Source organism: Osmerus mordax, chromosome 7, assembly GCF_038355195.1.
Source record: "Osmerus mordax isolate fOsmMor3 chromosome 7, fOsmMor3.pri, whole genome shotgun sequence".
In the NCBI taxonomy this organism is placed as follows: domain Eukaryota; kingdom Metazoa; phylum Chordata; class Actinopteri; order Osmeriformes; family Osmeridae; genus Osmerus; species Osmerus mordax.
Genome location: NC_090056.1, coordinates 3,733,618 through 3,759,857, shown reverse-complemented (window position 1 = coordinate 3,759,857; position 26,240 = coordinate 3,733,618). Strand labels below are relative to the sequence as shown.

General features: G+C 44.0%; 4 protein-coding genes across 4 annotated transcripts; 2 read left to right on the top strand and 2 right to left on the bottom strand.

Moving 5' to 3' along the window:
- Positions 1 to 567: 567 nt before the first annotated feature.
- LOC136945581 (bactericidal permeability-increasing protein-like) lies at positions 568 to 4,540 on the bottom strand. The gene is made up of 14 exons (XM_067239485.1): positions 4,433 to 4,540; positions 4,100 to 4,228; positions 3,527 to 3,679; positions 3,363 to 3,426; positions 3,045 to 3,105; positions 2,707 to 2,798; positions 2,305 to 2,481; positions 2,155 to 2,214; positions 1,664 to 1,831; positions 1,453 to 1,520; positions 1,328 to 1,370; positions 1,135 to 1,198; positions 922 to 998; positions 568 to 816 (listed from the first exon to the last, which is right to left on the bottom strand). The coding sequence occupies exons 1-14, from the start codon at positions 4,537 to 4,539 to the stop codon at positions 781 to 783; spliced, it is 1,299 nt and encodes a 432-aa protein (XP_067095586.1). The 5' UTR covers position 4,540; the 3' UTR covers positions 568 to 780.
- A 1,641-nt stretch (positions 4,541 to 6,181) lies between these two features.
- LOC136946370 (vesicular inhibitory amino acid transporter-like) lies at positions 6,182 to 8,565 on the bottom strand. The gene is made up of 2 exons (XM_067240680.1): positions 8,173 to 8,565; positions 6,182 to 7,391 (listed from the first exon to the last, which is right to left on the bottom strand). Exons 1-2 carry the CDS (start codon positions 8,563 to 8,565, stop codon positions 6,204 to 6,206), a joined length of 1,581 nt encoding a protein of 526 aa, XP_067096781.1. The 3' UTR covers positions 6,182 to 6,203.
- Positions 8,566 to 13,732: 5,167 nt separating this feature from the next.
- Positions 13,733 to 18,051, top strand: actr5 (actin related protein 5). The gene is made up of 9 exons (XM_067240301.1): positions 13,733 to 14,116; positions 14,272 to 14,510; positions 14,778 to 14,947; positions 15,550 to 15,767; positions 15,874 to 16,038; positions 16,152 to 16,259; positions 16,378 to 16,517; positions 16,648 to 16,780; positions 17,288 to 18,051. Exons 1-9 carry the CDS (start codon positions 13,733 to 13,735, stop codon positions 17,576 to 17,578), a joined length of 1,848 nt encoding a protein of 615 aa, XP_067096402.1. The 3' UTR covers positions 17,579 to 18,051.
- Positions 18,052 to 23,301: 5,250 nt separating this feature from the next.
- On the top strand, positions 23,302 to 26,240 carry ndufa4l2a (NDUFA4 mitochondrial complex associated like 2a). Its single transcript, XM_067239963.1, has 4 exons — positions 23,302 to 23,493; positions 25,118 to 25,203; positions 25,447 to 25,507; positions 25,672 to 26,240. Exons 1-4 carry the CDS (start codon positions 23,449 to 23,451, stop codon positions 25,726 to 25,728), a joined length of 249 nt encoding a protein of 82 aa, XP_067096064.1. The 5' UTR covers positions 23,302 to 23,448; the 3' UTR covers positions 25,729 to 26,240.

Sequence of the window (26,240 nt, the reverse complement as noted above, 5' to 3'; positions counted from 1 at the left end):
TCTCCCACGCCAAGTGTCTCTACGCTGCTACAGTCATGTTGCTTTTTTCTGGAATATGTGCTCAGATTCAACATAAACACGTAATAAAACTTATATGTCAAGTGTGGTAAAGTAGGACGTTTTTTGTCGCCGGGTGCCATGATGGATCTTAGTATCGGAGCTCCATTGATGTTGGCTTTTAATAGTTCTCATGCCCGCGCTTAACTCAGAGTGGATGTACTCCTAGTTGATTTAACAAATTCAAATAATCTTTTCTGGAACCAAAAAGTTGAGTTTTCTATTTTAGAGTAGATCAACTCAGAGTTCAGGGTTCACATTTTGTTCAACCCGCTACCTGGAATACCCCCCTGATCCCATCTGATTCATGGCTCAATGGTTTTGTGTTATTGTCTTATGTTTGTGTGTCAAAGATAGTTATGTTGGTGTAATGGTTGTTCTGCTTAATAAATATGAATTTGAAGGACATGTAACAAGTTTAGTGATTGATTCTCTGAAATACATCCACGACAAAACTCTTCTTCTCTGTTATAAATAAACTGAAATGAAAGTCTTTCACAACAACTTTCTATGATTGAAAACAAATGTTATTGTTTATTTGTGAAAAGTGCAGTTGTAGAATCAGTTGTCATCAACTTATTTAATTGAGTGAATCAATTAACCTAAATGTGTATAAAAATGTGGAATAATTGAAAATGGCAAAAACAGAAGTCAGTTTGATCATCAAACTTCAGTTTGGCTTGTGGAAAGCAATGTGACTCAGTGGTGCCCAATGTCTACAGACTAGACATCAAAGTTGCAGGAAAACGCTACAAAACCCTGAAAGGCATAAGAAGATGGGTTAAGCCATGTTGAAATGTTCTGTTTCATATAAAAGGTCTTCTTCTATACATAATATACATATTTAATGGCATGATTACTGACCTTATTCACCTTCAGGACTGCGTTGACCAGCTGGATGTGATGTGGGCTGGGTAAGAAAAAACCCTCTCCCAGTTTGGCTGAAACAAAGGATCACATCTAATTGTGCTTCACACTGGATCAATATGAGTTTCACTTTATTGCACTGGTACATTGTCTCAGTTCAAAACTGAGACAAAATGTATGTTTGGTGTATTACACTTTTCAGGTTCTTACCATTCAGTTTAGGCATTACACCCGTTTTTATCCCCAACATCACTAGGCTCTCAAGGAAAGCAGCCTAGACAAACATGAAATGATGGTCAGTCTGCAAAGGTATGTAGATGTTGAACCTGTCTTTATCACTATGCAGTGTCTGTGTTAACGTGGACTATTATAATGTACCACAGACACCGTTTAACCATCCTACCTTGAACGGTCCAATTTCACTGGACACCAGTGTGAGGGTAAAACTATCAGAAAGAGAGTTGTGTTACTGAGTGATAATGGTCAGAACACAAGCAGCATCTTCATCAGACAACTTCTGGGTCTTACTTGCTCAGCGCTGCGGAGCCTCGGACCTTGTTCCCTGAGATGGAGACCTGACCACTGAAGACTGAGTCCTGCAGAGAGACAACATCTGATCACATCTAGCTGCAAAGACACTCACCGAACAGGAATGAATAATCAACACAGAGAGTTACATTGCAACATAGACAACTTGGGAAATATATAGGACATCCCATAGAGTCACAGTGGTACTCACAGCTTGCAGCTTGAATAGCGGGGTGAGGGTTGCGTCGTTCTGAACGGCGAAGGCAGTGACCATACCTGGGAGCCCCAGCTGCACCTCCCCAGGCAGAAAGGAGAACATGGGAACCTTCCTGGCCGACACATTGAGCTCCATCAGCAGGTCAGGGAAGAGCTTTGGCAGCTGGAGGAGGAAGGAGAAGAGAAGGAGAAACAGAAGAAGAAGGAGGTAGAAAAAGAGGTGATGGAGGAGAAGGAGATGAAGGAGGAGGAGGAGGAGAAACAGTGGGAGGAGAAGGAAGAGGTAGGGGTAGAAAGGAAGTGATGGACATTGGACATGGAACAGGAACAGTGGATAAAGTTAGCAAAGTTGACTATATTCTGCTGATATTTGCTCATCTCACCACTGGGTGGCTGTAGATCTCTGCCTATAGTAAAGAAAAGCAATAGTGTGTCTGCTATAAGCATGGTAGTGTAATAAAAAGGTTCAAGACGAAATGTGTTTACCTGAGGGATGAGTTTACCAAAGGAGCTGGTATTGAGACGCAGAGGAGAGACCGCTGGGATCTGACAGAACACATTGGAGGCAGAACATGAAGACAGTTGTTTTTCAGTAGTAGAAAAACAGACACTGAGACATACAGCAGAAAAACTCACCATTTTGTCCGTTATGTGGGCCACAAGGACCCCAGTGGAGAAGTAGGAGTAAGAAACGGAGTTGGCGGTGAACTCAGACATGCCCAGTGAGAGCATGTAAGAGTCCTGGCAGGTCAGAGAGAAGTCATCTGCCTGGAAGGGAGGATCTGTGTGGCTCTTGGCACTGTAGAACTCACCCTGTATAACACACAAACCACAACATGTTGGGACTAGAATGAGACCAAGATATCGTTAATAACAACAATCTTAGCAAGGATCCTGACTTGGATAGCAAACCCCTACCTTGAGGTTTATTCTCAGATTTTGAGGTACTCAGATCAGATGTGCACTGTGTTTAAAGGACCAGTGTTTGGTGGAGGTGTATCCACAACATCCATGTGAGACAGGCGGAAGTTGCTCTACCTTGAAGTCTAGCTCCAGGCTGGCAGAATCCACGAGGGGGGAGCTGGAGAGAGGGACGTCCAGAACCAGATCAGAGCCAACCTGAAAGGAGACTAGTGGACCACAAGCAACACAGAAGACATCACTAACAGATTAACATCTAACTCAGTGAACATGACTAACAGATTGATAGTTGTCTTATTGCCACTCAGATATCAACTCAGAGAACATCACCAACATTTGAGTTCACTGAAGTTCACTTTAGTCTAACCGTCTACTTCATGATACTAGCTGGACATGCTTTAATGAGTCATTCTGTCCCCGTTATTAATATTTCAAATTACTTCCAAATGCAGTACCTGCAATGGCCGCTAATTGTCTCTCCAGGTCTTCTGTTTGTTGTTGGATTGCTGGGCAGATCTGGGTACAGTAACAAATCGTTTTTGTTTGTTAGGTTTTTTTTTCATCTGTAATCAATATGAAGAAATCATTTTGTAAAAGTGCAGTACAATTGTACTGTTTTCTTTGTTTATTGGGAGGAGAGTTGACTATCCAGGGAAAATTGTGTTTACTGTTTGAAGTCTACAACAGCACTACTAGGCTTGTTCCCATTTTAGAATGAAAATGATGATGATGAGCAGAGAGAATCTATAGGTTACCAGGGAACCATGACTTACTTTCCCCTGTATTTCACCTTTGATACGACCCTTAAAACTGTCCACAAAAGGCTGAAAGATGAAACTGTCAACAAAGAAATATAATGTGAAATTATAGTGATGTCTCGCTCACTGTCACACACACAAATCTCTCCATCTCTATAATACAACAGTCAACTTCCCACCTGGCACCACCATGGAAGTTTATGTTGACATCACCAATTTCAGCAGAGCAGGTCTCGCTGGAGATTGACAAGTGTTCCTCGTTCTCAGCCAACCTCACCACAGAGGTCACACCTACTTTGGAAACTGCCAGGTCAAATGAACCACTGTCATATCTGCAAAAGCACACGCATACACAAACACACATATGCACGTACACACATTCATACAATGAAAGGACAACCCATGCCATGGCAAACAACAATTAACAAGGAGAGAATTATGGAGGAAACACAATGTAATCATATTGGCCGGGTTTCCCAGATTCGTTAAGAAGCTCTTAACGCTAAGAGCTTCTTAGGAGCGTTCTAAACCCGGCCATTATCAGTTGATCTAGGGTCAAATAATTGTTTTCTCTATTTTATTTCCTCTTAACCAGCTTATGGTTGAAGAAACAGAACAAAAAAGATAGCACATTTAAATTCAATTGGTTTTAAGGTTCCCCTTCACCTGTCCACTCTCCTGGATAAATTGAAAGTGCTGGGTCATTTAATCCCTGATGGGACAGTGGAACATGAGACATCTGACTGACTCACATGATTCCAAAGTTGGTGTTCCATCTCCCATTCACTCTCATGTTTAGGTCGGAGACAACTGCCTTGAGTCCGACCTCCTCGTAAAAGTCCACTGAGGGTTCTGGGAAATCACACTGGGAGACAGACATCCTGTAGGAACAGGAGCAAAGAGAGTGTATTGTTGTTAGTGATGTTTTATTGTGGTCCATGTTGTAATATTCACAGAGATCAGCTAAATACTACCATGATGGTTAATGAAACAATACCCTTGACATATATGGGTGTGTAGAGGACTGACAGTCTGGTGTTGGGGCCCAGCTCATCTTTATCTCTTCCCTGATCTCTACTACTTACCCACTGAGGACATAGTCTACAGTTCCTAGCAAACCAATGCTGACTCCTCCACTGATGTCTGGAAAGGACATGTTTTTCATCTTCTCCGTTAACACCACAGCAGCCATGTGTTTCCCTACAAGTGGACAACAGGGAGAAGCAAGTAAAAAATGCTGCAAATAGTCAACGTTATGGATAATTACATTTTGTTAGAAGAATATATTTATTTCCATCAGATTTGCTGTAATGATCCCATGCAATGTGATACATGAGCTGGGAACCTTTGGGGAATTCCAATTCACTCAATGGAGTATCTCAGACATTACGTTGCCTGATTGAATGTATTTACAGTGGATCCCAGAAAGAGCAGTATCATCAAACAGTTATTATCCAAATCAATAAATTGAAATAAAAGTGTTGCCCAGCATGTCATGTTGAGTGTTGGTCTCACCATACTGAAGTCCCTTGTCTGTGAGGATGAGCTTGATAGCAGGGTTCTCTCCATGTGTGTGTGTGGAGAGACTCAGCAGCAGAAACACCAGGTAGGGCAACATGCTACAGACGAGACCCCTCTGGACAATTTTACTGGGGAAAACTCAATAATCTAAACTCCAAATTAACATTAAATAAAATGTCAAATGTAATGTACCCAGTAGACAGCCAGTAGTAGATGTTTGCAGTTTGGTTCAAGGTTCTCCGTATGGCAAATCAACTTCCTTATAGAGTGATTTTTATAAAGTTTATCTTCCTCTTATAGAGAGGCTCTTTGAGCTGATGTGTGAACAGCCTGCAGAATAGGGTTTGTCTCCATGCAGTGAAGTTCTCAAAACGTCGACTTGATTCTGATAAGTAAAAACTTTGTACTGTAGGCTACCCTAAAGATAAAAACAAATTAGGAAGTGAAAGTGTGACCGTGTTTTTTACAGTGCATGTAATGTTTCTCAGTAATTCTGTGGAGGCGGACTATACCTACAATGACGAATGACACCCCTCTCTACATCACAACCTGAATCCCGTTAAGCCTACAAAAACACATAGGCTACAAAATCACGAGGCGTAAAATATTCGATTTATTCATCTGATAATTCAACAAATTTTCGTTTCTCACACATCATGATTAGCCTAATTCCATGAAAGCACAACGAACAAGTTCAACAGGAAGACAATATGGGACTGACGGTTCATAACACATTTAGGAGCCAGTTGCTTGCACTTAATTCACTTCATCCAGAACTACACTTGAAACACCAGAAACCTAATGCGTTGACGAAGACTGGGCTCACAATTCAAAACGAATCGAAATGTTCATATTATTAGTAAACAACTACATTGACCTTTCTTTTGTTTTCCATAGCACCATTTGACGTGTGCCTCCAAGCAAATTTTCTCAGTAAAACTATTTATAGCAGCTCGAAATCAATGATTAAAGTTCGTTGCATTCTTCACAATTCTTAGATGTCATCCCGCATATAAACACTATACACTTTGAGTTGGACCGGTGATGGTTGTCAACTTTACAGAAGCTGTGATAATCTGCCTTGATCCTGGTAACACAAGAAAATGCTTTCTCGAGGAACGGCTTTGTTTTACTCTCATCCCTAGTGAAAGAAAACGTCACCTATGAGTAGCTATTACATAGGCCCTATATGTTAGTTTATTATTGCACATAATCACGACGGCAAAAAAATAAATAAACACAATTACACACGTTTCCTCTCGAGCTGTCATATGCGCCGTACGCGCCATTAAAATTGACATTTATATCGCTAAGTATATTTTAATTACTGTTTTTTCAGTCATGAAGGTTGTATTTATAAGCCTCTATCAGCCCCTCAACAGAGTGAATAAACCCAGATATGCTGCATATGCCCCCTATGACGAAGATAGCGACGTCAAAGAACACATGGTGCCATAAGAGTTTTCTCCAAAGGAGCTTTAGATGAAACAGACTGGGGAGCAAGAAGCATAGGCCTGCCCCTGTAAGGCTCCCCGTGAGGCCCATTAGGAGAGCGAAATGCGGCACAAAGATGGCCATTAGCAACGTGAAAACCACCAAGCCGATCCGGAGGCCTAGCCCCCAGGACTTCAATTGGCCGCCAGGCCCGTAACAGTCAGGGAGCATGGAGCGGCCTCCGCCCTGGAACAGGGACTTTTCCATAACTTCCACGGCAGCAAAGAATGGCAGCGGGTAGGAGAGCAGTGCCTTGGAAACCAAGAACAGGTTGACAACCGCTCGAATGGTGGACGGCAGGTTGTCGGTGATTACTTCCTTGGTGGCGTCAGCCCAAGTCAAATAAGCCACCAGTGCGAACAACCCCTTGAGGACGCAGGCGGAGATGTGGGTCCAGTCCATCATGCAGTGGAACTCGCTTGGCCTCTGCATGTTGCCCTCCAACGATGGAAGAAAAATCTGTGATGTGTAGCTGAACACGATGATGCCGATGGAAATGGGAAACTTCTTCACGTCGATATAGAACTTGACTTTCTCCCAGGCCCAGTCTCGTGCTCTGGAGAGGCAGTAGGCGATCACCAAGACGTTAATGACAATGTGCGCGACGGTGCAAAGCAAGCTGAACTTGGAGACTGACTTGAGGTTCTTGAGGAAGGCGCAGGGAAGGAGGGCCACGGTGGCGATGACGGACCAAGCCTTCTGAGACACTGGTAGGCTTGGGAAACTATTTAACATCAGGTTGCCACTGACCACCACATACAGGATGCACGTCATCACCAGCTCGATTATCTGAGCCACGTTCACGATGTGTCCGCCCAGGGATGGGAACCTTGGCGCACAGCATGCATTGGCGATGTCCACGTACGAGTCCCTCACGCGCACCAGCTGTCCGTCCTCGTTCTCCTCGTAAAGACAGGCGATCAGAATCTTCCCGGTGTAGCAGCACACCACGGCGGCAAAGATGATTAGGAAGAGTCCGAGGTATCCGCCATGCAGAATGGCATATGGTAAGCCAAGGACGAACATGCCCTGCGGACACAGAAGCGCAGTGGAGTGTTTATGGACAAGACCTCATCAGAGTGACAGCCTCTCCGGCCAAGCAATCACATGTATTGTTGGTATAAAAACTATATCATAAACGAATAAAACACATTTGTGAGGGCAATAGGCCTACCGACACAAGACTTTGCGCTTAGTATTATTTTTGTTATATTTTATTTTGCATTGTGTATTACATATGGAATTTTCAAGACATGCACCATTGAATCTGGATAGCAAAAAAACAAATGTCTGCTTTTTAGAAATCATGCAGTTTTATTATGTGGCTGCAAGAATAATTATGTCATGATCGTCCCCGAGGCTAATCAGGCGCGTGCAGTCGCGATCTCAAGCTGACAGGGAGGCTGTTTTTTAACGATAAAAGATTTCAGGATGAATAATCCCGTTATATTTCACATAAAATCCAAATTAATCCCCTTATTCTTTATATAAATAATAAGGCAGAGATTATTGTGCATTAATTGGCCAAATTAGCCGACGAAACATGTTTTAAAGGAATAACATACGTCTTTGTTTGAGGTTATTTGAATTTAATAGACTATTGAAATACAATCCAGAATTCGTTCGATGGCGAAATACCGACCATGCTTTATATTTTTGGGGAAAAAAGCTTAGCCTACATCCTATTGTTCAAGGTGACTTTAGGCCTAAAGTGTTTAATTCCCCCTCAAAGTGAAGGCTGGGCATATTGCCTGACGCCAATTGGCAATTAAGGTCGCAAAATGTTAACGAAAATTAAATGATAGCCTACTTGAATAGCATTTGTGACATTCCACCCTGCTTCCCACGACGTGATTTTGGGTTTGTCCTCTGACTGCAGCTCATTAGGAAGGCCTGTGCTTTTGACTGAGGAGGAGCGGGGTCTGGTGCCATCTCGTTGGTAGTGGCTGTCTCCCTCCATCATTCCGTCTCCGTCCATCTCTCCCCGTTCCTCGTCCCCGGGCAGCACGTCCATCTGCATCCCCTGTCTGTAGTCATAATCCAGGTCGTCGCAGCCTGCGAAGCCCAGACCCTCCTCGTCTGTGGCGGCCTGGAATCCCAGCCTGGCGAATACACCGCTGACCTTGGCTTGGGACTTGTTGGACACCGTGTGGGCTGCATTGGTCAGTTTATTGGTGATCTTGTGTCGGATTAAGTGAGCCATATTTTCAATATGAACGAGTGGTTTCAGATGCTAATTTGATAAAGAAAAAAGTGAAGAGTGGTAAATTAGCCTACGTGCAGGAGATTTATACTGCTGCTACAAAATCATGCCTGTTGATAAGACCTTTGGAAGTTGCCCCAACGGCTATCCAACCGTTTTTCTCCACAACCGTTAAAGCATCAGTCGCCAGTGTTGATGATCCATGTCACGCGTAATTCGGTCCTTGCACTCTTGCCAACCAATATAAATGAAGCAAAATATTTCCCAGGAATAGGATTTCTCCAAAGTCCTCATTAGATTCTAAATGTAAAAAAATCTTCAGGTCTCGAATGCAGCGGTTCCTGTTGGTCCTGATGGCGCGTGCTCAGCTGTGCCACAGCAGTGACAAATGCAATGCGCGAGCGGTGGAATCTGTGTGTCAGATGAGTACGAAGCACGTGCCTTCGTAGACTGCCAATGTAATGACTTGCTCAGCATGCACAGGCCCCTCCTGACTCAAACGGTGGCATGAAATGTATAAAATAGAGAAAGAGAAGAGAGAGGATGTGGGTATAGGTGGATGGACAGACTCACAGAGGAATGGGGAGTATGTGTGTGTGTGTGGGGGGGGGGGGGGGGGATTCATGACTGAATCAAGATCATTGGCGCAATTTCTCTTGTTTGGGATCAATGACAAAATCCTCAATACGAATGATTTTTGACCCAAATTTAACCATTAGCCTAATAGTGTAGTAGGATAAAGATTGAAATCACAACCTATTGCGTTTAAATAAATCGAATACATTCTTATTTGGTTGCCTCCAATGGATATAACTTATCTCTAACAAAAACAAAATTAAAGAAATCATTTCCCAGACATACATTTTCATTTAATTTTTTTTCTTCTTCAGATTATGGCATCGATTTTATTGATGTTTCTTTAGGCTATTATTTTAGAGGTTATTATTTGAGTTTATAACATAGCTGGTATAGCTCGAAGAAGAACTTCGTCATTTAACATTATAAAGGCCTGCCTTTATAATGTTAATTAAGAGTTCCACCAAAACAAAATATCATTTTTGGTCAGCATGTAAAATTACTTTATTGTCCATATTCATGACTGCTAATATTCAACCCCCCCAAAAAAATTCGGTGAAAGAAAAGTTAATTTTTGATCCATTCTCGTTTTCAAAGCCCGTTTTATTCAGTGTGGCTAAGATTGCCACGTTTCTGAATGATAACAAAAATCCCTATCAGGCCTGTAGTTTGTTTTTACAATATGAAAAAAAAAAGTTTGTATATTTAAATTCCCACTTAGATTAGTAATCAATTAAGGAAGGCTATATGTGGTCGTTTATTCAGTGTTTATTCAAATGATAAAATAACATTGTCGACATTGCTTATCTGTCTAATGTAATATCCGTAAACCGAATGAATTCGTCTAAATTTAGTCGGCCTGCGTAATGCAGGACCTTGGACAGCGCTTTTTATTGGCACATGTCTAGGGTACAGTAGCCTGCACACTATGATGTTTCCTGTTTTTTTAAATGCCCTGCACTTTCATTCATTCAGTTCGCATAGGCTACCTTAAATTCCAGTTAACTGGACGTCCACTCAATTGTATGTTAAAGCTAAATCATCCGTTGCAGAAGGAGCGCACTGCATTAAATCCAATTCAACACATGCCTGTGGTTTTCTCTGCTTTCATGCCTCAATATTAATATAAACGTAATGATGGAGTGAAATAACTTCAAAAAGAAAAGCCCACTTTTATTCTTCCAAGCTAATCTCTTAGAAGTCGAGGCAGTTCATCTTCTCTCTAATCGCTTCTGACACGCCACGACACATCAGCCAGAGCTGTCATCAGGTCTTGCTCAGCCGCCTGCAATATATTCTGGCAACGTTTCCCCTGCTGTATGGTGCAGTTAGATACTTATTCCGCTGAATTTAAACGTTAAAGAAATATATTCCTGATTGGTAATATTTCAGCTTGTTTGTGGTGAAAATTGTGTGTAGAATATGGAGTCACATAGCTGTATAGCCCTTGTGCAATTATGCACTGGAAGACAAAAGAGAGGGGAAGACGACACAAGCTCTAAATTTAGCATCAACCAACAGGACAGAGAAAGTTCCGCATATTTTCATGCTTGGCTTAGGCTGCTTTGCCAGCTGCCATTTGTGTTCAGGCATGCACACTGTGTGTGTGCGCTTGTGTTTTTGTGTGTTTTTGTAGGTAGTGATGTGTGTGGTGTGCGTCTGTGTGTCATTTATGTGGGTGGATGCACATGAGTGTGTGTGTGTGTGTGAGAGTGTGTATGTGTGTGTGTGTGTGTGTGTGTGTGTGTCTGTGTGGGTGAGTGTGTGTGTGTGTGTGTGTGTGTGTGGACAGTGAGGAAAGAATATTCCCGCGAGAGTCCTTGGGGCATCTCAGTGACTAAGCTTCCCTCCCCCATCATGTGCAAAACCCTGGGCTAATGCTGGGACAGAGGATAGGCTGTAAATGTCACACACATACACATACACACACTGTATATTCACATTTGTTTGCAATTGCTCCTTTGATATAGTTTTGAGGTGAAGTAAAGAATGATCTAGAATACGCGTAGGCTGGTAGTATTATATGCAGCAGATGACAGAAAAACATTTGATTTCCTTGTCTGAAAATATTAATTTAACAATGAAAATATTTGTTATATAGTTTGCCTCAGAGAGGGTTTTAAATGGGTTGCTCTGGTGACCAATTTAACTGTGGGTTAACAAAGGCAGGATTAATTCAGCTGAGATGAGAGGAACTGTGTGGCTGCATTGAGGGATAGATACGAGAGGCTTTAGGGGCCCACTAACAGGCATGCTGCACACTCTGGGGCAATAATCTCAGATAGTTGCCATGGCCACGGTAATTGGGCGGCAAGATTGGGAGGTAGAGCCGTCTTCCTGTCTGAGAGACGAGCTGCAGGAAGAGAAAAAAACACTTGAGCCAATCAGAGCTCTGACAATGGGAGGGGGGCTGAGGATATGATGCAGAGGATCAAAAGCAAGAAGCTGCAGAGCTGGCAGCCTGTGTGTGTGTGGGGGGGGGGGGGGGGCGGGGGTATGTGGGAGGGGGGCACAGGCTGGCTTGCTTTACTAAATGGTCAGGGAATTTACACTGGTATACACCAGAGACACTCACATAGAAGCACCTATGCAAACACACTTGCACGTATGCACAAATATGTAGACACATGTACACACACATATACAGATGTAGACACCCCACACATGTGAGGGGAATACATGTAAAGTGACAGGTGCACAAACACATTAATCACCCTATGGCCCCAAAAGATCTGTGCTGCTCACAGGGATGAGGGTGAAGAGAGCCATTGTGACAGTCTCTGTGTGTGATGGGGAGTGTGTGTGTGTGTGTGTGTGTGTGTGTGTGTGTGTGTGTAGGAGGGTGGGGGGAAAGAAAGAAAAATATGAGAGAGAGTGAGAGAGAGTGTGTGTGTGAGAGAGAGAGATATAAAGAAAGAGAGAAAGAGGGGGAAAGTGAAAAATTAGAGATGGAAGAAGAAATAGATGTAGAAGAGTCAAGTTTGTTTCCTCTGCGCCATAGCACTGCAGAGACTGTCAGTCAGAATCTTCCTATAGGAGCCTCAGCCAGCCTGTTACGTAAAACAAGTTCCCTTCCCCTTTCTCATCTCTGTCACAGGAGCTTTTATACTGTCGCTCCTTTTTGTCTTTTCCCCACTCTCTCGTTCACACAGATCACAACTGACATTTTACCCTTCCATCGAAAGCTGTGAAGGACAGCCCTGGTGGGGGTGATGACCCTATACAGTATCTATAATACTTCAAATCACTAATATAACCCTGACATTTAGTCTCTGTATCAAATAATATATAGCCCACTACCAACACACAAACATGAAATAACACTACAATTACAATTATAGTTATTTCATATTAAAAATTCCATGCCCCCTCATCTTAGAATGGTAAAAATGTATTTGTATCATGACCCTCTTGTAATGATAACATTAATAATTACTCGTAATAACTGATTTAAAGCTGAATACTTTTTACGTGCATAGTATTCTTCCGTTTCCGTCACTTAAAAATCCTTATTATGATGACGATGGTGCCTTAACAAAATGGAGGCTGGCAGCAAGGGTGGAAGAGGCAGACATGGTGGGTAGTCCCAGAGAGCTTGTAGCTTATTAGTCCCTATGCAGCTCATGGCTGTGTGACATGCACAACAAGCGTGGGCTGCCTGTGTTGGGGACAGCGGCACAATGTCATGTCTTGCCTTCTGGGAGGCAGTGTGTGAGGTGACCTAGATCTGGTTATTACCCTCGGCACTGGGGGAAGGAGGGGGCAGTCACTTAGAGCTTTGTCCCTGGGCACTGAACTGTGGCTCTGATTCAATAACACAACATCAAGGTGCACAGTCCTCCTTATATGTGTCCTCCTGCCAATACAGTATCTAGCCTGGATGTATGACATTTGAAAGGCAGTAGTGTTTTTCAGGGTTGTGTAAATGTTGAACTGAGCTAAATGTTTCAAACCACCACCAGAGGCCCAACTTCCCCTATTCTGTGTTTAAAATTAGATAGTGTTACTTCCTCTCTTTAAAAACACACTAGAGGACAGAAAATACCTGAGATAAAGAACACTCAACTCAAGTTATGAGGAACGACGGGATTACGTTTTGCAAGACAAAGGCATGTCAGACAGAAACTGTAAAATATAAACTCTGACAGACATGAATTTGCTTGGGTCTAGGATATGGACTCCCCATTTGTTAAACAACCTATCGTGAGTTGCTTGTGGTGGTTTCCTTGATAATTGTGAAAAACCAACAGATACAAATGATTTTTCCTTTTTTATTAATAGTCTGGCAAGCCTGTATGACACAGTTGTTGCAGACAGATTACAGATTAATATTTGCGCCATCTGGTGGTCGCTTCTTTACACTTTCAAAAGAGTTTATGAAACATTGTGATGAATACATTGATATTTGTCTTGTGGACCTACACATATGCGTGTCACGGTTTATCTAACATTAATTTTCATACTGTCAATGTAATTAGTACCGACGGATTCTGTAACGTGGCCTTCCTAAAGGCAGCTCTCCGCTGTATCCGGAACTATTAATTGTGTCATGGGTCTTATCGACCATATTTTGTAGCAACACACTTTCAAAATGACATCCGAAACAGAACCAGCATGTCAAATTTTTTCTTTTCAGGACTACAAGTCATCTCCTGACCCCATTTACGAGATTGCTGCTGGTTGTTTAGTCCCATCACCTGTCCCCATAGTCATAGATAACGGCTCTTTCCAAACGCGGGCTGGTTGGGCGTGCAAAGGCGATGAACCGGGTGCACCGCGACTGCTGTTCAAATCCGTGGCGGCGAGAAGCAGAGGTGCCGCGCGCAGTGAAACTCAGATCGGCAATGACATCTCAAATCTGGAACCTTTGCGGTGGCTCCTGAAAAGCCAGTTTGACCGAAACGTTGTTGTCAACTTCGAGATACAAGAACTCATGTTCGATTACATATTCACACATCTTGGAATTGGCTCGGAGGTGAGTGACCAAAGTTTACGAAAGTAGGTATGATGACAAATAGGCTACGGTTTAACGGGTAATATTGCTGTGCGTAAAATGTAGACCTCATACAAAATCCGGAATGTGTTGTGTTGATTCTTTTGACCAGGTGTTTTCTACCCTGTTTTGTCCAGGGCGGCGTGGAGCACCCCATTGTGTTGACGGAGGCCCCGTGCAACCCGCTGCACTGTCGCCAGATGATGTCGGAGCTGCTGTTTGAGTGTTACCGAGTTCCAAGCGTGTCCTACGGCGTGGACAGCTTGTACAGCTTCTCCTACAATAACGCTCAGCACAGCCTCCCTCCCCCACACACCGGCATCATCCTGTCCTCGGGATACCACTGCTCCCATGTCCTGCCTGTCATCAACGGCAGGTAAACCTGGCCTGTCACTGTGGCTATGGAGGGCAGAGAATAAAACCTTAGGCTTACCGTAAAGAGCACAGTCTATCCTCCTCACAAATGGTTTTATTTATTTGGGTGAAGTTTTGGAGATCTGCCAAAGTAAATGACACGTGAATAATTTAGGAGGAATTCACACTAGGAGGCCTAGGTGTTTGATAAAAAATCATCAACATTCAGTTATTTTCCTTGTGACATACTCTGCCCTCCATGAATGTTGTCCGTACGGTGGTTCTCCAGGCTGGATGCGGGAAACTGCAAGCGTGTGAACGTGGGGGGGTTTCACGCCTCGTCCTACCTGCAGCGTCTCCTTCAGCTCAAGTACCCAGGTCACCTAGCAGCCATCACCCTCAGCCGCATGGAGGAGCTGCTGCATGAGCACAGCTACACCGCCACAGACTACCACCAGGGTAACACACACACAGACTACCACCAGGACAACACATACATGCACACACACACACACACAAAGACTATCACCAGGGTAACACACACATACACACATATACAACTATTGCCAAGGTAACACACACAGACTATTGCCAGGCTAAAACACACTCAAATTTACATTTAGACATTTAGCAGACGCTCTTATCCAGAGCGACTTACAGTAAGTACAGGGACATTCCCCCCGAGGCAAGTAGGGTGAAGTGCCTTGCCCAAGGACACAACATCATTTTTTGCACAGCCGGGAATCGAACTGGAAACCTTCTGATTACTAGCCCGATTCTCTAACCGCTCAGCCACCTGACTCCCTCTCAAATACAGCTACCACCAAGGTAACACACACACACACAGACTACCACCAGGGTAACAGACACACACATAGCTACCACCAGGGTAACATACACACAGCTCCCACCAGGGTAACACACACACCCAGACTACCATCAGGGTAACACACATACACACACACAGCTACCACCAGGGCAACACACACACACACACAGCTACTCCCCCACACACTAGGGTACCAGGGCAACATATTTAAATGTTTGACTTTCCTTCTCAGAGTTGGAGAAGTGGCGCAGCCCAGAGTTCTATGAGCGGGAGGTGCACCGTATACAGCTGCCCTTCTCAGCCAAGGTGCTAGGGGGCGCTGTGAGTGTGGAGGAGCGCCAGGAGAGGAGGGCCCAGCAGCTGAGGAGGTTGCAGGAGATTAACACCCGGCGCCGAGAGGACAAGCTCCAGCAAGACCAACAACGCCTGGATAAACTTCTGGCCGTACAGGTGAAGGTCTAGGCTCTATGTCTGTCCTTGCAGACATAACTGCACTCCTAACTGTGTGTTGTGCTTGTGTGTGTGTGTGTGTGTGTGTGTGTGTGTGTGTCTGTAGGAGTTACTGGAGGATGGCCTCCTGGATCAGTTCCATAAGAGGCTGGTGGAGTTAAACATGGACTCGGCAGAGGAACTGCAGTCGTACATCTCCAAGCTGGGCATGGCTGTGGAGCAGGGCAGGCATAGGCTCTTGCACTGTGAGGGGGCCGAGGGCAAGACTGAAGTGAGTGACACACCACCCACACTGGTCTAGTGCCCCAGAAAAGAGGATTTGCAGTATGAGCTATTCAGACTGCAGACAGTGGTCTCAACTTGCAGAATTGTTAACTCTGTCAGGTGTCAGAGCTGGAGCATCCAATGGAGGAAGGGGAGGTTGTGGGGGAGGCAGAGCCAGACTTCAGTGAGGAGAGCACAGAGATGGAGAAGTCGGTCTCCCTAGCACAGGTACGGAAACACACACACACACGGCATGGTGCTGGGAACGGCACTGACACAGCAGGCCTACATCTGAATCACAACCTTGCCCTCCCTTGTCACTTCACCCCCCGTTTCCTCTGTCCAGCCGGTGTTCAACATGGCAGAGTACCACCAGTTGTTTGTAGGCACGGAGCGACTGCGTGTCCCTGAAATCCTTTTCCAGCCGTCCCTCACTGGAGAGGAGCAGATGGGCTTGATGGAGACCCTGGAATATGTGCTGGGCAGGTAACGGACACACAGAAACACATATCCTCAATCTCTTACTTAAAAATACACTAATTATAATCAATATCATGTGCTGTGGGATTAGTTGAAGTGTGAATGGTAGTCTGTCAGTGCTCTTGTCTGTGTGCAGGTACACTCCAGCGCAACAGCAGGCACTGGTCAGCAATGTGTTCCTGACAGGAGGGAACCTGCTGTACCCAGGCATGAAGGAAAGGGTGGAGAGAGAGCTTCTGGCCCTCAGGCCCTTTCAGTCACACTTTCAGGTCAGTTAAAGGATGCTGCATACCTTCTGTAGGCCTGTGTTAAACACCTTGCGGCGGTTGGGGGCGATGGCGGCGGCGAGGGGCGACGGCGACCATGTAGAGACAGAAATGCTGACATGCCGTCGTGTAAATAAGATAAATAACATAAGGCCATTTAGTTTGTTTAATAAAAGAGCAAGCTATATACCTGTTTTATAGGAAAGGTAACCTTAAATGACTTATTTTGTGATCGGGCGCAATTTTTTTACTTGACCTTCCGGGGGGGGGGGGGGCGCCCCCCGTATTATAATGGTAGGGGAAACACTGCCTTGTTTACAGACCCACAGCTTGTTTCTGCCTAGGTTACTTTGGTTACCTACAACCTGCGTCTTAGAAATTTAAAGTCTGGCCAAAAGATGCTAAAGATGGTGCCACAGCACTTACCGTGCTGCGCTATTAAGTAGACATGGCCATGTTACATATCAACATGAGTTAATATGGAACCACACCCGGCCTCTCTCCCCACAGGTGACCTTGGCGTCACGGCCAGCCCTGGATGCCTGGTACGGTGCCTGCGACTGGGCCCTGCAGCACCCTCCTGGAGGGGATGGGGAGGGCTGGGTCACCAGACAGGACTACGAGGAGAAGGGAGGGGAGTACCTGAGAGAACACTCTGTATCCAACATCTTCATCCCCATGCCAATCGCCAAGCCCGCCCCTCGACCTGCCGAAGCACTGTCTGCGACGCCCGCAGTGGCTTCACCCGGTGCTGTGGCGTCTTCCATAGGGGCATCTGTCACCCTCACGGCTCAGTCCTGAGCTGCTCTCCTCTGCATGTTTATTTGTGTCGTAGCCCCATTGTATATGGACCTGCTCTACAGTGTTCCCAACACATGGAGGGGATCACTGGTATTAGTACCAGTCTGGTTCAAACAGGTGAAATCCCCACTGTACACAAACACATGTTTGTGTTTGTTTATATCTTGTTTGGATGCAGAGCAGCATCAATGTAGTGCTGAGGGATCAATAGGGACTACTCATATTGAATGGTTACTACTGTCATGATTGGTCCAAGGTGCAAGATATAGGCAGTGCTACTGGTTGTTGCTGTTCGCCTGTTAAACATTTTATATTTTATCATGTAAATACTGAAGGGTTTTTATTTGTAGAGATGTTTCGTATCTCAGAGCATCGACAGGGTCATGATATGTTGAAGTTTAGTTGATGATTCCAGCAGAATGTGAACTCCTCAAAATGCTTTTTCATCTGAAACATGAGAATAAAAGAATATTGTGTGATGGGTGACCCTGTCCAACTTCTCAGCAATGTACTATAGATGTTGAAATGACATTGTGAATGTAAACACCACATGATGTCTTTCATTTCCAATGAAAAACCAAATTGTACCACTAGGTGGCATTATTCTAACAGCTCATCATGGATGCATGGATCAGGAAGGTGCAGACTAGGTAGCTAGTTCTGATATGTTGGCAAGCTATACATTAGCTTGGCTGCAGGTAACATAAGATTTGTCCACATGGGTGGCGTGCTTTACCATCCTGTCTATTGCTGTAACTCACTGTAGGACTTACAGTTTAAGTATTTTGGGCAAGGTATTTTGAGAAAGCAGCGGAGGCAATGTTGGACCCAGTCTAATCTGAGGGATTTGGATAAACAGGTCAACAGTTGTGCCTAATCCCGACATGGCCTGGTCTGTTGTCTGAGAACCAACCAAATTTAAGTGAGGGAGTTTGTTGTAGGTTTGGGGGGTATAGTTTGGAGGAGGAAGGGTGGAGTTGGATGGAGGTGTGTGTGGAGGGGGTAGTTTGGAGGAGAAGGGGTTGATGGGGTGCAGCTGCATTGAGCCTCATCTCCCTGAGCAGTGGCAGTAGGTCAGAGTTCCCTGCCGAGAAGTGATGCTCTCTGGCAGACACCCTGTCTGCCTGTAGGGCTGGAGTCGCATGCACTTATTGTGATTAAGAGGAGACCAGGGTCTCAGCATGCTGATCTACAATGTCAGGGTCCACTGGTTTATACATTCTCTGTCACCTAACTGCAAATGAGCTCATGGTCTTTCATCTCATTGACTTCACTGACAATACCCTCAAAAGTGTGAGGAGAGATAACTGCTATAAAATATAAAGGACTACTGATAAAGTCACTCCAACTTGTCCTACATGTCTCTGGGTGTCGGTAGCCTCCCTCAGGGAAAGCATTTTGAGTTGGGGGTGCTGAAGGTCAGAGGCAGAGAGGGGGGCTACCTTACCCAAGTGGGGTGTGGACTAAAGTTTAGAAATTATGTTGGGTTCCGTCAAGTTGTCTGGGCAAGCCTGCTTGACACGGTGCTTCAACGTCTTGCCTGTTGGGCACTAGAGTACAATCCCAGTCTTACACTAAACCCCAAATGTCTGAATCTAAAAAAAAATTATGTGCTTATTTTATTGCCATTGCAGTTAAACAATACCCCCCCGCCACCACCACCACCACCCCCCTACACACACATACCCCCACCCACCCCCTGTGGCTCTGGCCTCTATTATTCTGGTGTCTTCTTGCCCCCTCACTTCTCCTTTGAAGTGTCAGATCAAATCCTCTATTGTGACCGAGCCTGTCTGAGGACAGGACTGAGCCTGCCCTGACTGAAGGAATAGCAGGCCTGTCTACCCCAAACACAACTAACCTCCACCACAGTCAAACCCTAGAAAGAATACACACTATGATAAATATGCAGTGTACACAGACCTGTATGGGTACTGTGCATTGTGTCAAAACATCCAAGACTAAGTACGGTAAGACAGAGGTATTTTTCATTTACAGCATTTACAATGCTACAGTTTCTACTACAGAGCCTAATAACGATCTGGCAGTTCTTCTGAATCATGGACATGTACCTCTTGCTCTGCCTTCCTGTCAGCAGTGTAAGAAGACCTAGGGCCCGCTCGATGGAGACTAAGCAGCCTCTGTGGAGGTTTTGGCCTTAGCCCCAGAGCCTGTGTTCAGCCAAGCACTCTCTCCACAGGGCTCTCCAGGGGTGAGAGGTCAGAAACAGACCCCTCAGAGTGTCCAGGCTATTACAGCTGCCGAGAGCATGCCAAAATTAACAACTCCATCATCGTCCCAGAGACAAAACCCAGCAGGAGTAGCTCAGCAGCTGGAATGCTGCCGCTGCATAACGGCTTTGTCACTGTTGTGGAAAACCAGGATGGGCATCAAAACAGCTATTTCGAGCGGCGCTTGGTCATGGTTGTGGTCTAGACTTCCTTACTGACTGAGTGCAGCGGTTATCTGGTATTGGCAATGTCCTTTTCATGCAGCGGACCCTGCAGGTGTGTGCTTTCGCCAAGAGCAGAACAACCTTGTCTGTGTGCAGCTGCATGGGTCCAGAATCAAACTGGAGATAGAACATCAACACCACCTCCTGCACCTACGTCAGGTCCCAACACCTCCTAGTAACTGTTCCTAAGCTTTCACCTTGAGGTGTAGATCAGAGCAGGTACTTCATGTGGGAGATCCAGATCCTGCCCTGTTCAGACAGAACACTACTACATCAATCCTATGAAAGGTCTTTATATTCTGAGCTACTCAGAAGGCAGCTGTGAAACTCAACTCTCATTATCATTTTGTGACCAGTAAAAGGAAGTGATGTATGGTGATGACCAGTGTCATGCTACTGCTGCACCTTCCTCCTTTTCAGTTTCATAGTTTTTTGTTTAAGGGCCTGAATAAGGGCACCTTGACGTAATTAACAGCTTCAAATGCTGCTGACCATGCTGGCTCCCATGAACCACATGAACTTTGTCCAAATCATTCTGGTACTTAATGTTTTCCAACACCTTTTTAAAGATGAGTTACAAAGTACTTTACATTCAAACATAGAACAATTGATTAAAAGTGTAATTAAACAATCAGGAAAGTTAGATTAATGAAAAGGAGTGTAATCACAGATTTAAAAAAAGACTACATACACAGCCAAGTGAAGACAGACACTGATGCTTCAAGTCTAATCAACTCATGTCAAGAGTTTAAGCGCCCTGGTATCGAAAGTCCAATCATCCTTTGTTCTCAATCTACATTTTGGAACGCTAAAAAGCCCCGCCCTGGGATTTTAATCTGCATACCAGTTCAAAGGTGTCCAGAGCCAAGTAATGCAATCGGGGAAACATCCCGCGATGCCTGGAACGGGATCAGTAAAATCTTAAAGTCCATTATAAAACTAACAGTCAAATTAGATGATGAAATTGCGGTGGTGTTGCAGTTTATTTGTTTCGGTTTGGCTGAATAGGGATTTCTTACTGAGACAAAAATGCCTCCAAGTAGTCCAGACGAGACGAAATAAAAGCAATATCTTCGACTAATCCTGACACTAACATTTTTATTTTGAAAGAATATAATGAAATTGTGACTGTACAACTTTTCCTCTGTCCGCAAGTGAAGAATCCATTAAACTAGTTTTACGCGACCATTGTCTATGGATTCATTCAAAGGTTAGAGGAATTAGGTAGCCTAAATTGATTTCAGCCTATGTTAAATTGAAGAAAATGTGACACCCACTTGTCCGCAAGCTGTCTCTAAATCTAATCAGTTTGCTGGATATAGCCCACGTCCAGGGGCGTATTGTTTTCAATTGTAGGTGGGGCCGTTTTTTTAAATAGGTAACTGAGGATGTAGCCATTAAATATAATTTTCTGAAGTATAATGAAACCCCTGAGTAGGGCTATAACTGATTGGAAACATTTTGATCGCGAGAATATTCTATTGATAAATAGATGAGAACCATATGGTGCGGTTTTACTTAGGCTCTGATAAAACAGTGTGGTCTCTTGCTTCAAGGCCGCGGTATTGTCTTAAATAGCTAAAATTGAGTAACCTGTTGGCCCAGCAAATCATTAGTGACTTTGAGAGGCCCGGGTTCTTTGCTATGTGCAGCTGTAAAATCTCCAAGATGCAATCTGAGTTCATTTGAGCGGTTCAGCAGTTCAATCTGAGCGGTTAGGGAATCAGGCTACCAATCAGAAGGTTGCGGGTTCGATTCCCGGCCGAGATAACATGACGTTGTGTCCCTGGGCAAGGCACTTCACCCTATACTTGCCTCGGGGGCAATGTTTGTTTGGGGGGGGGGGGTCAAATGCAAAAAGCACAATGTTGAAGTATTCAGCCTTCTTTGTAAATAGCTCTAACAGCAGGAGCTCTTCACTCAATGTACGGCTCAACCTTTAAAATTGGGTCTTAGGGAGTCTGTAACCTTAAAAGGACCTAGGAGTTCTCACTGTGTTTAGCAATACGATGGGGGAAATGAGTCAGGAAATAACGTGATTACATCGGACTCCAATGTTTAATCTAGATATCAACGCTAAACAGACAGTGAGGACATAAACAGAAAACAGGGCGCGTTATGCTTATTGTGAAAAGGGGCCACGTGTGACTTCCACGTGAAATTCAATATTCGCTTTAGTCGTTAATGTTAATTTCAACCCTTTATCTTTTTACCCTAATCTGGTGTGCCTTTCATCCATTATTCCAGTGGAAAGGAGACCGACTCCCAGCATGAAAGTTGTAAATTCTACAACATCTGAGATTCTCACACGACCATGTGTTTTAGGAGTTGATAACCCCATTTAGCCAATAGGCACACAATACTGCACGTCTCCTCTAAGCCACTAAGTAGTTTATCCACATTTTTTCCATTGTAAAATCAGAGTGGATAAGGAAGGCTATACCAGAGGCTTGTGGACGGCCTCTTTGGACCCGTGTTTGTCTAGTTTTGTCCCTCCATTTCCTCCTTTTTCTACTGAGGGGGTTCTGTTTAACACAAGCCAATGTTGTCAAAAGTTCAAAGTTTTAGGTACGCTAATGATAAGTTTCTATACATCGTTTTTTGTTTTCCTTTTAAGGAACAACAGTGATAATGAAAACAGGGCAGAATATGAACGATCAGCCCGTTACTCGCTGAGTTTAGGAGCTTTACATTCAGTGAAATATGCTACATATAACTTAGGCTACTGAAAAAAGACAGAAAGACAATCTTGGGTTTTCCCAATCGTCTTGGGTTTTAATGTATACTTCAGCCTTCACCACTTCATTGAAATCAGGTGTCACTTGAAGTACTGGCTTTTTTGTTCACCCCATTCACCCCATCAAACGATGCAACCACTGAGTAGTGTTTTAACAGTCAATGAGGTCCCATTTGAAACAAAACAATTCAGGACTTTTCAAAGCCACTTGTGCTCATGTTGCCTAATGTAAATGTAGCGTAAGCGGTTTCCAGCTCAGTGGTGAAAAGAGACTATCCACTGGCCTCCTGGGACTCGTGTTTGTTTCTCTAGTTTTTGTATGTCTCTCCATTTCCTTCATATTTTCCCGAGGGGAGAGGGGTTGGAGGGCTTCTGCTTGAATATGGGGAATACGTTTTTGGGTGCATGAACAACTGATAAGTTGTGGATGTATATCTTGCGAACTTCCAGTGAACAACATTTATAAAGTAAAAATGATTTTGGTGCAGCAGTGTTTGGAAACCCTATAGTAAGTTGTCCCGACAACTCAAAGGCTCCTTCACCCTTCCTCTCCCCTCCCTTCCCCCATCTCTAAGCCCCACCCGCACTGAGAGGACAACAGGTCCAATATAAGACTCCCAAACAAGATTCTGAGTGCATCTGGAAAACACGCATTTTACTGGGAGAGCAAAACGGTCCATGATGATTCGCACAGCAATTGATCACGCAAGAAGGCACCCCGGCGTAAGTACATTACCTTTTCATTTAGCACAGACATCATTACTATCCTTTAGCCTTCCATGTCAAAAGGAAAACTCCAAAGTTAATTAAAACCAGGCGAATGCCTGATTGTCTTTTTCTATAGCTTTAACAAACAAAAACAACAACACCTCAAAAAGGTTGTTAAGGAGGTTTAACATATTCAGCTTACAGGGTTAACATAAAAAAAAAAAATTCTAATTCTAATTGTTAAAATGGAAAATTATTAAAAGCCGAGATGCAGAATGCAAGTCTAGATTCAGCCTTTGGACAGCGCCTCAAGATGGTCAACGGTGTCTGCAGATTACATGTAGTGAACATCCGCATTTGTGCCATGTATATTAACCTACCTTTTATAAAAAAAGATAATTCATGAACGAAATATTTGCTATTTTAAAGTAGTGCTTAAACCTGTAAACCGACGAAAAAGTAAACACATTCAGATTAGCAATTAAACATATAATATTATGATGAAACATGTTTATTTTTTTATGGTAATATTTGTTTTGTAGCCTGTTACTCTGCTCTCATTGTCAGTTTTTCACTCTCCATTGCTCAAAACAGAGGTCGGGACCCCGCAAGAAATTACAGCTTTGAAACGAAAACGGAAAATCGTGTCTTGGTGATAAAAACATCACGTGATAAAATACAGAAAACGTTCAGAGTTCAATACAAAGGAGTCTTGGTTCAACCCCCATTCTGCACGTAGACAGTTCCACACATAACGAATTTAAGTGAGGCGCACGTAGGCATAGGAGTTCATTGAGTTCAGATAGGCCCCTGAAAAAAGGAGGGCTGCCTACGCCTCATGGGGGTTATTAGGGTGCCTCCGACATTTCTCTCTGAAAAACGAACAGCGCGATTGCCTGGCCCATTGATGACTGATGCTTGAAACTACTAATCATGCAATTTTATGCAAAGTTTATTATTTACATTTCTAATGTATTTTATTTTCAATGTAAGTTAAAATGATTTCTTATTTTATCATGTTCCTGAAGATCTATCCCAACGTCTTAGTCTAGTAGTCTTGGTAATCGGGAATCTAATTTTGTCTTATGTAATCTAAGTTATCTAACATTTAAGTCCGTACAGTACCTAAGAAGCATTTGATTTCATGCCAAAATGTAATGGATTTACCACTGGACTTTATATCTTAAAGAGGAAAAGGTGTGCAGTGTGGAAAATACAAATAGTTGATGCACAACCTGTCAATGTGCCTTTTTTCCACCATCTCTGCTCTATAGAAAGTGCAGTCTGTTGAATATATCAGTCAGCCTAGCACTAGGAGACAGCCAGACACACATTGCCTCATGTCATCAGGAGTGACACATCCCTAACAGGTCATGCAATCATACTGTATGTTGACATGTTGACTACATTTGCTATGGAACCAATCTTTCTCTCCCTCCCTCCCTCCCTCCCTCTCTCTCTCTCTCTCTCTCTCTCTCTCTCTCTCTCTCTCTCTCTCTCTCTCTCTCTCTCTCTCTCTCTCTCTCTCTCTCCCTCTCCTTCTGTCTTTCCCTCTGTCTCCCTCTCTGTCTCCCTCTCTGTCTCCCTCTCTGTCTCCCTCTCTCTCTCTCTCTCTCTCTCTCTCTCTCTCGCTCTTCAGCTCATCCCTCAGTTCTTCTTCATCTGTTTGGGAATGGGGGGTGCCTCGATGTATCTGGTTCGTCTGGCGAAGGGACCCCACGTCACGTAAGACCATAACATTTCCCTTTTCCATGTTCAGTCTACAGATGGCTTATGAAACTGTAGTGGAAATTGTTATATGGTTATTTTCATAATACCGTTATAGTTCATTTCAGGGACAACTGGAACAAGTAGACATAAAGAGCTTCTGTGATTATGGTGTCATGCTCTGCTCCTCTTCTCCTCCTCGTCCTCCTGCTCCTCATCCCTCCCCACCCCTCTCCTCTTCTTTCTTCGCCTTGTATATAGATGGAACAAGACTAAGAACCCTGAGCCCTGGAACCAGCTAGACCCGACCTACCAGTACAAGGTAATGCAAATACCCAGACACCGGCATACGCACACACACGCACCCACACACACACACACACACACACACACACACACACACACACACACACACCAATAGTCAAGAAAGGTGTCAATGCCCTGTAATCTGAAACCTTAATTCTCTTCTCCCTCTCTTCCCTCCAGTTGGTGTCAATCACCACTGACTACAACAACCTAAAGAAGCAGGGGCCAGAGTTCTAGACGTCACATGCTCCACCAGCCAGGCCCTGATCCAGGGCCAGCACTCAGTGTTGTGTCTGTATATATACTGTCCTTTACTGCATACAAAATGTTTTCTAGTGTTGCCCTAGTGAAACCGGCCACACATTGTTCCATGTGGACAGAAATGTGTTTCTAAATCGTCTTAAAATCTTCTGAATTAGCTTGGTGTATCTGCTGTTTTCATAGTGTGACTTTGTATGATGCTGTATGTATCCGGTCAGTGTACCCACACACAGAGCAATCAATTGTTCAATTTTTCTGTGTGTTTGCTTTTCTCTTCTCACGATGGACAGGGCTGTGAGTTTAGCTAATTCATTTATCAAGAACCGTTTGTGTTGTGAGGGAAGCCAGATTGCAGAGGTGCATTCACAGAGAGATCCTGTCACAGTGCATGTTTAGAGATCTTGTCTGATGTAGTTGACATAGTTTGAATGGATACAATTCAGACAAAATGGAGTGAAATAAAAATTATTCTTGTCTACTCTGAAGAA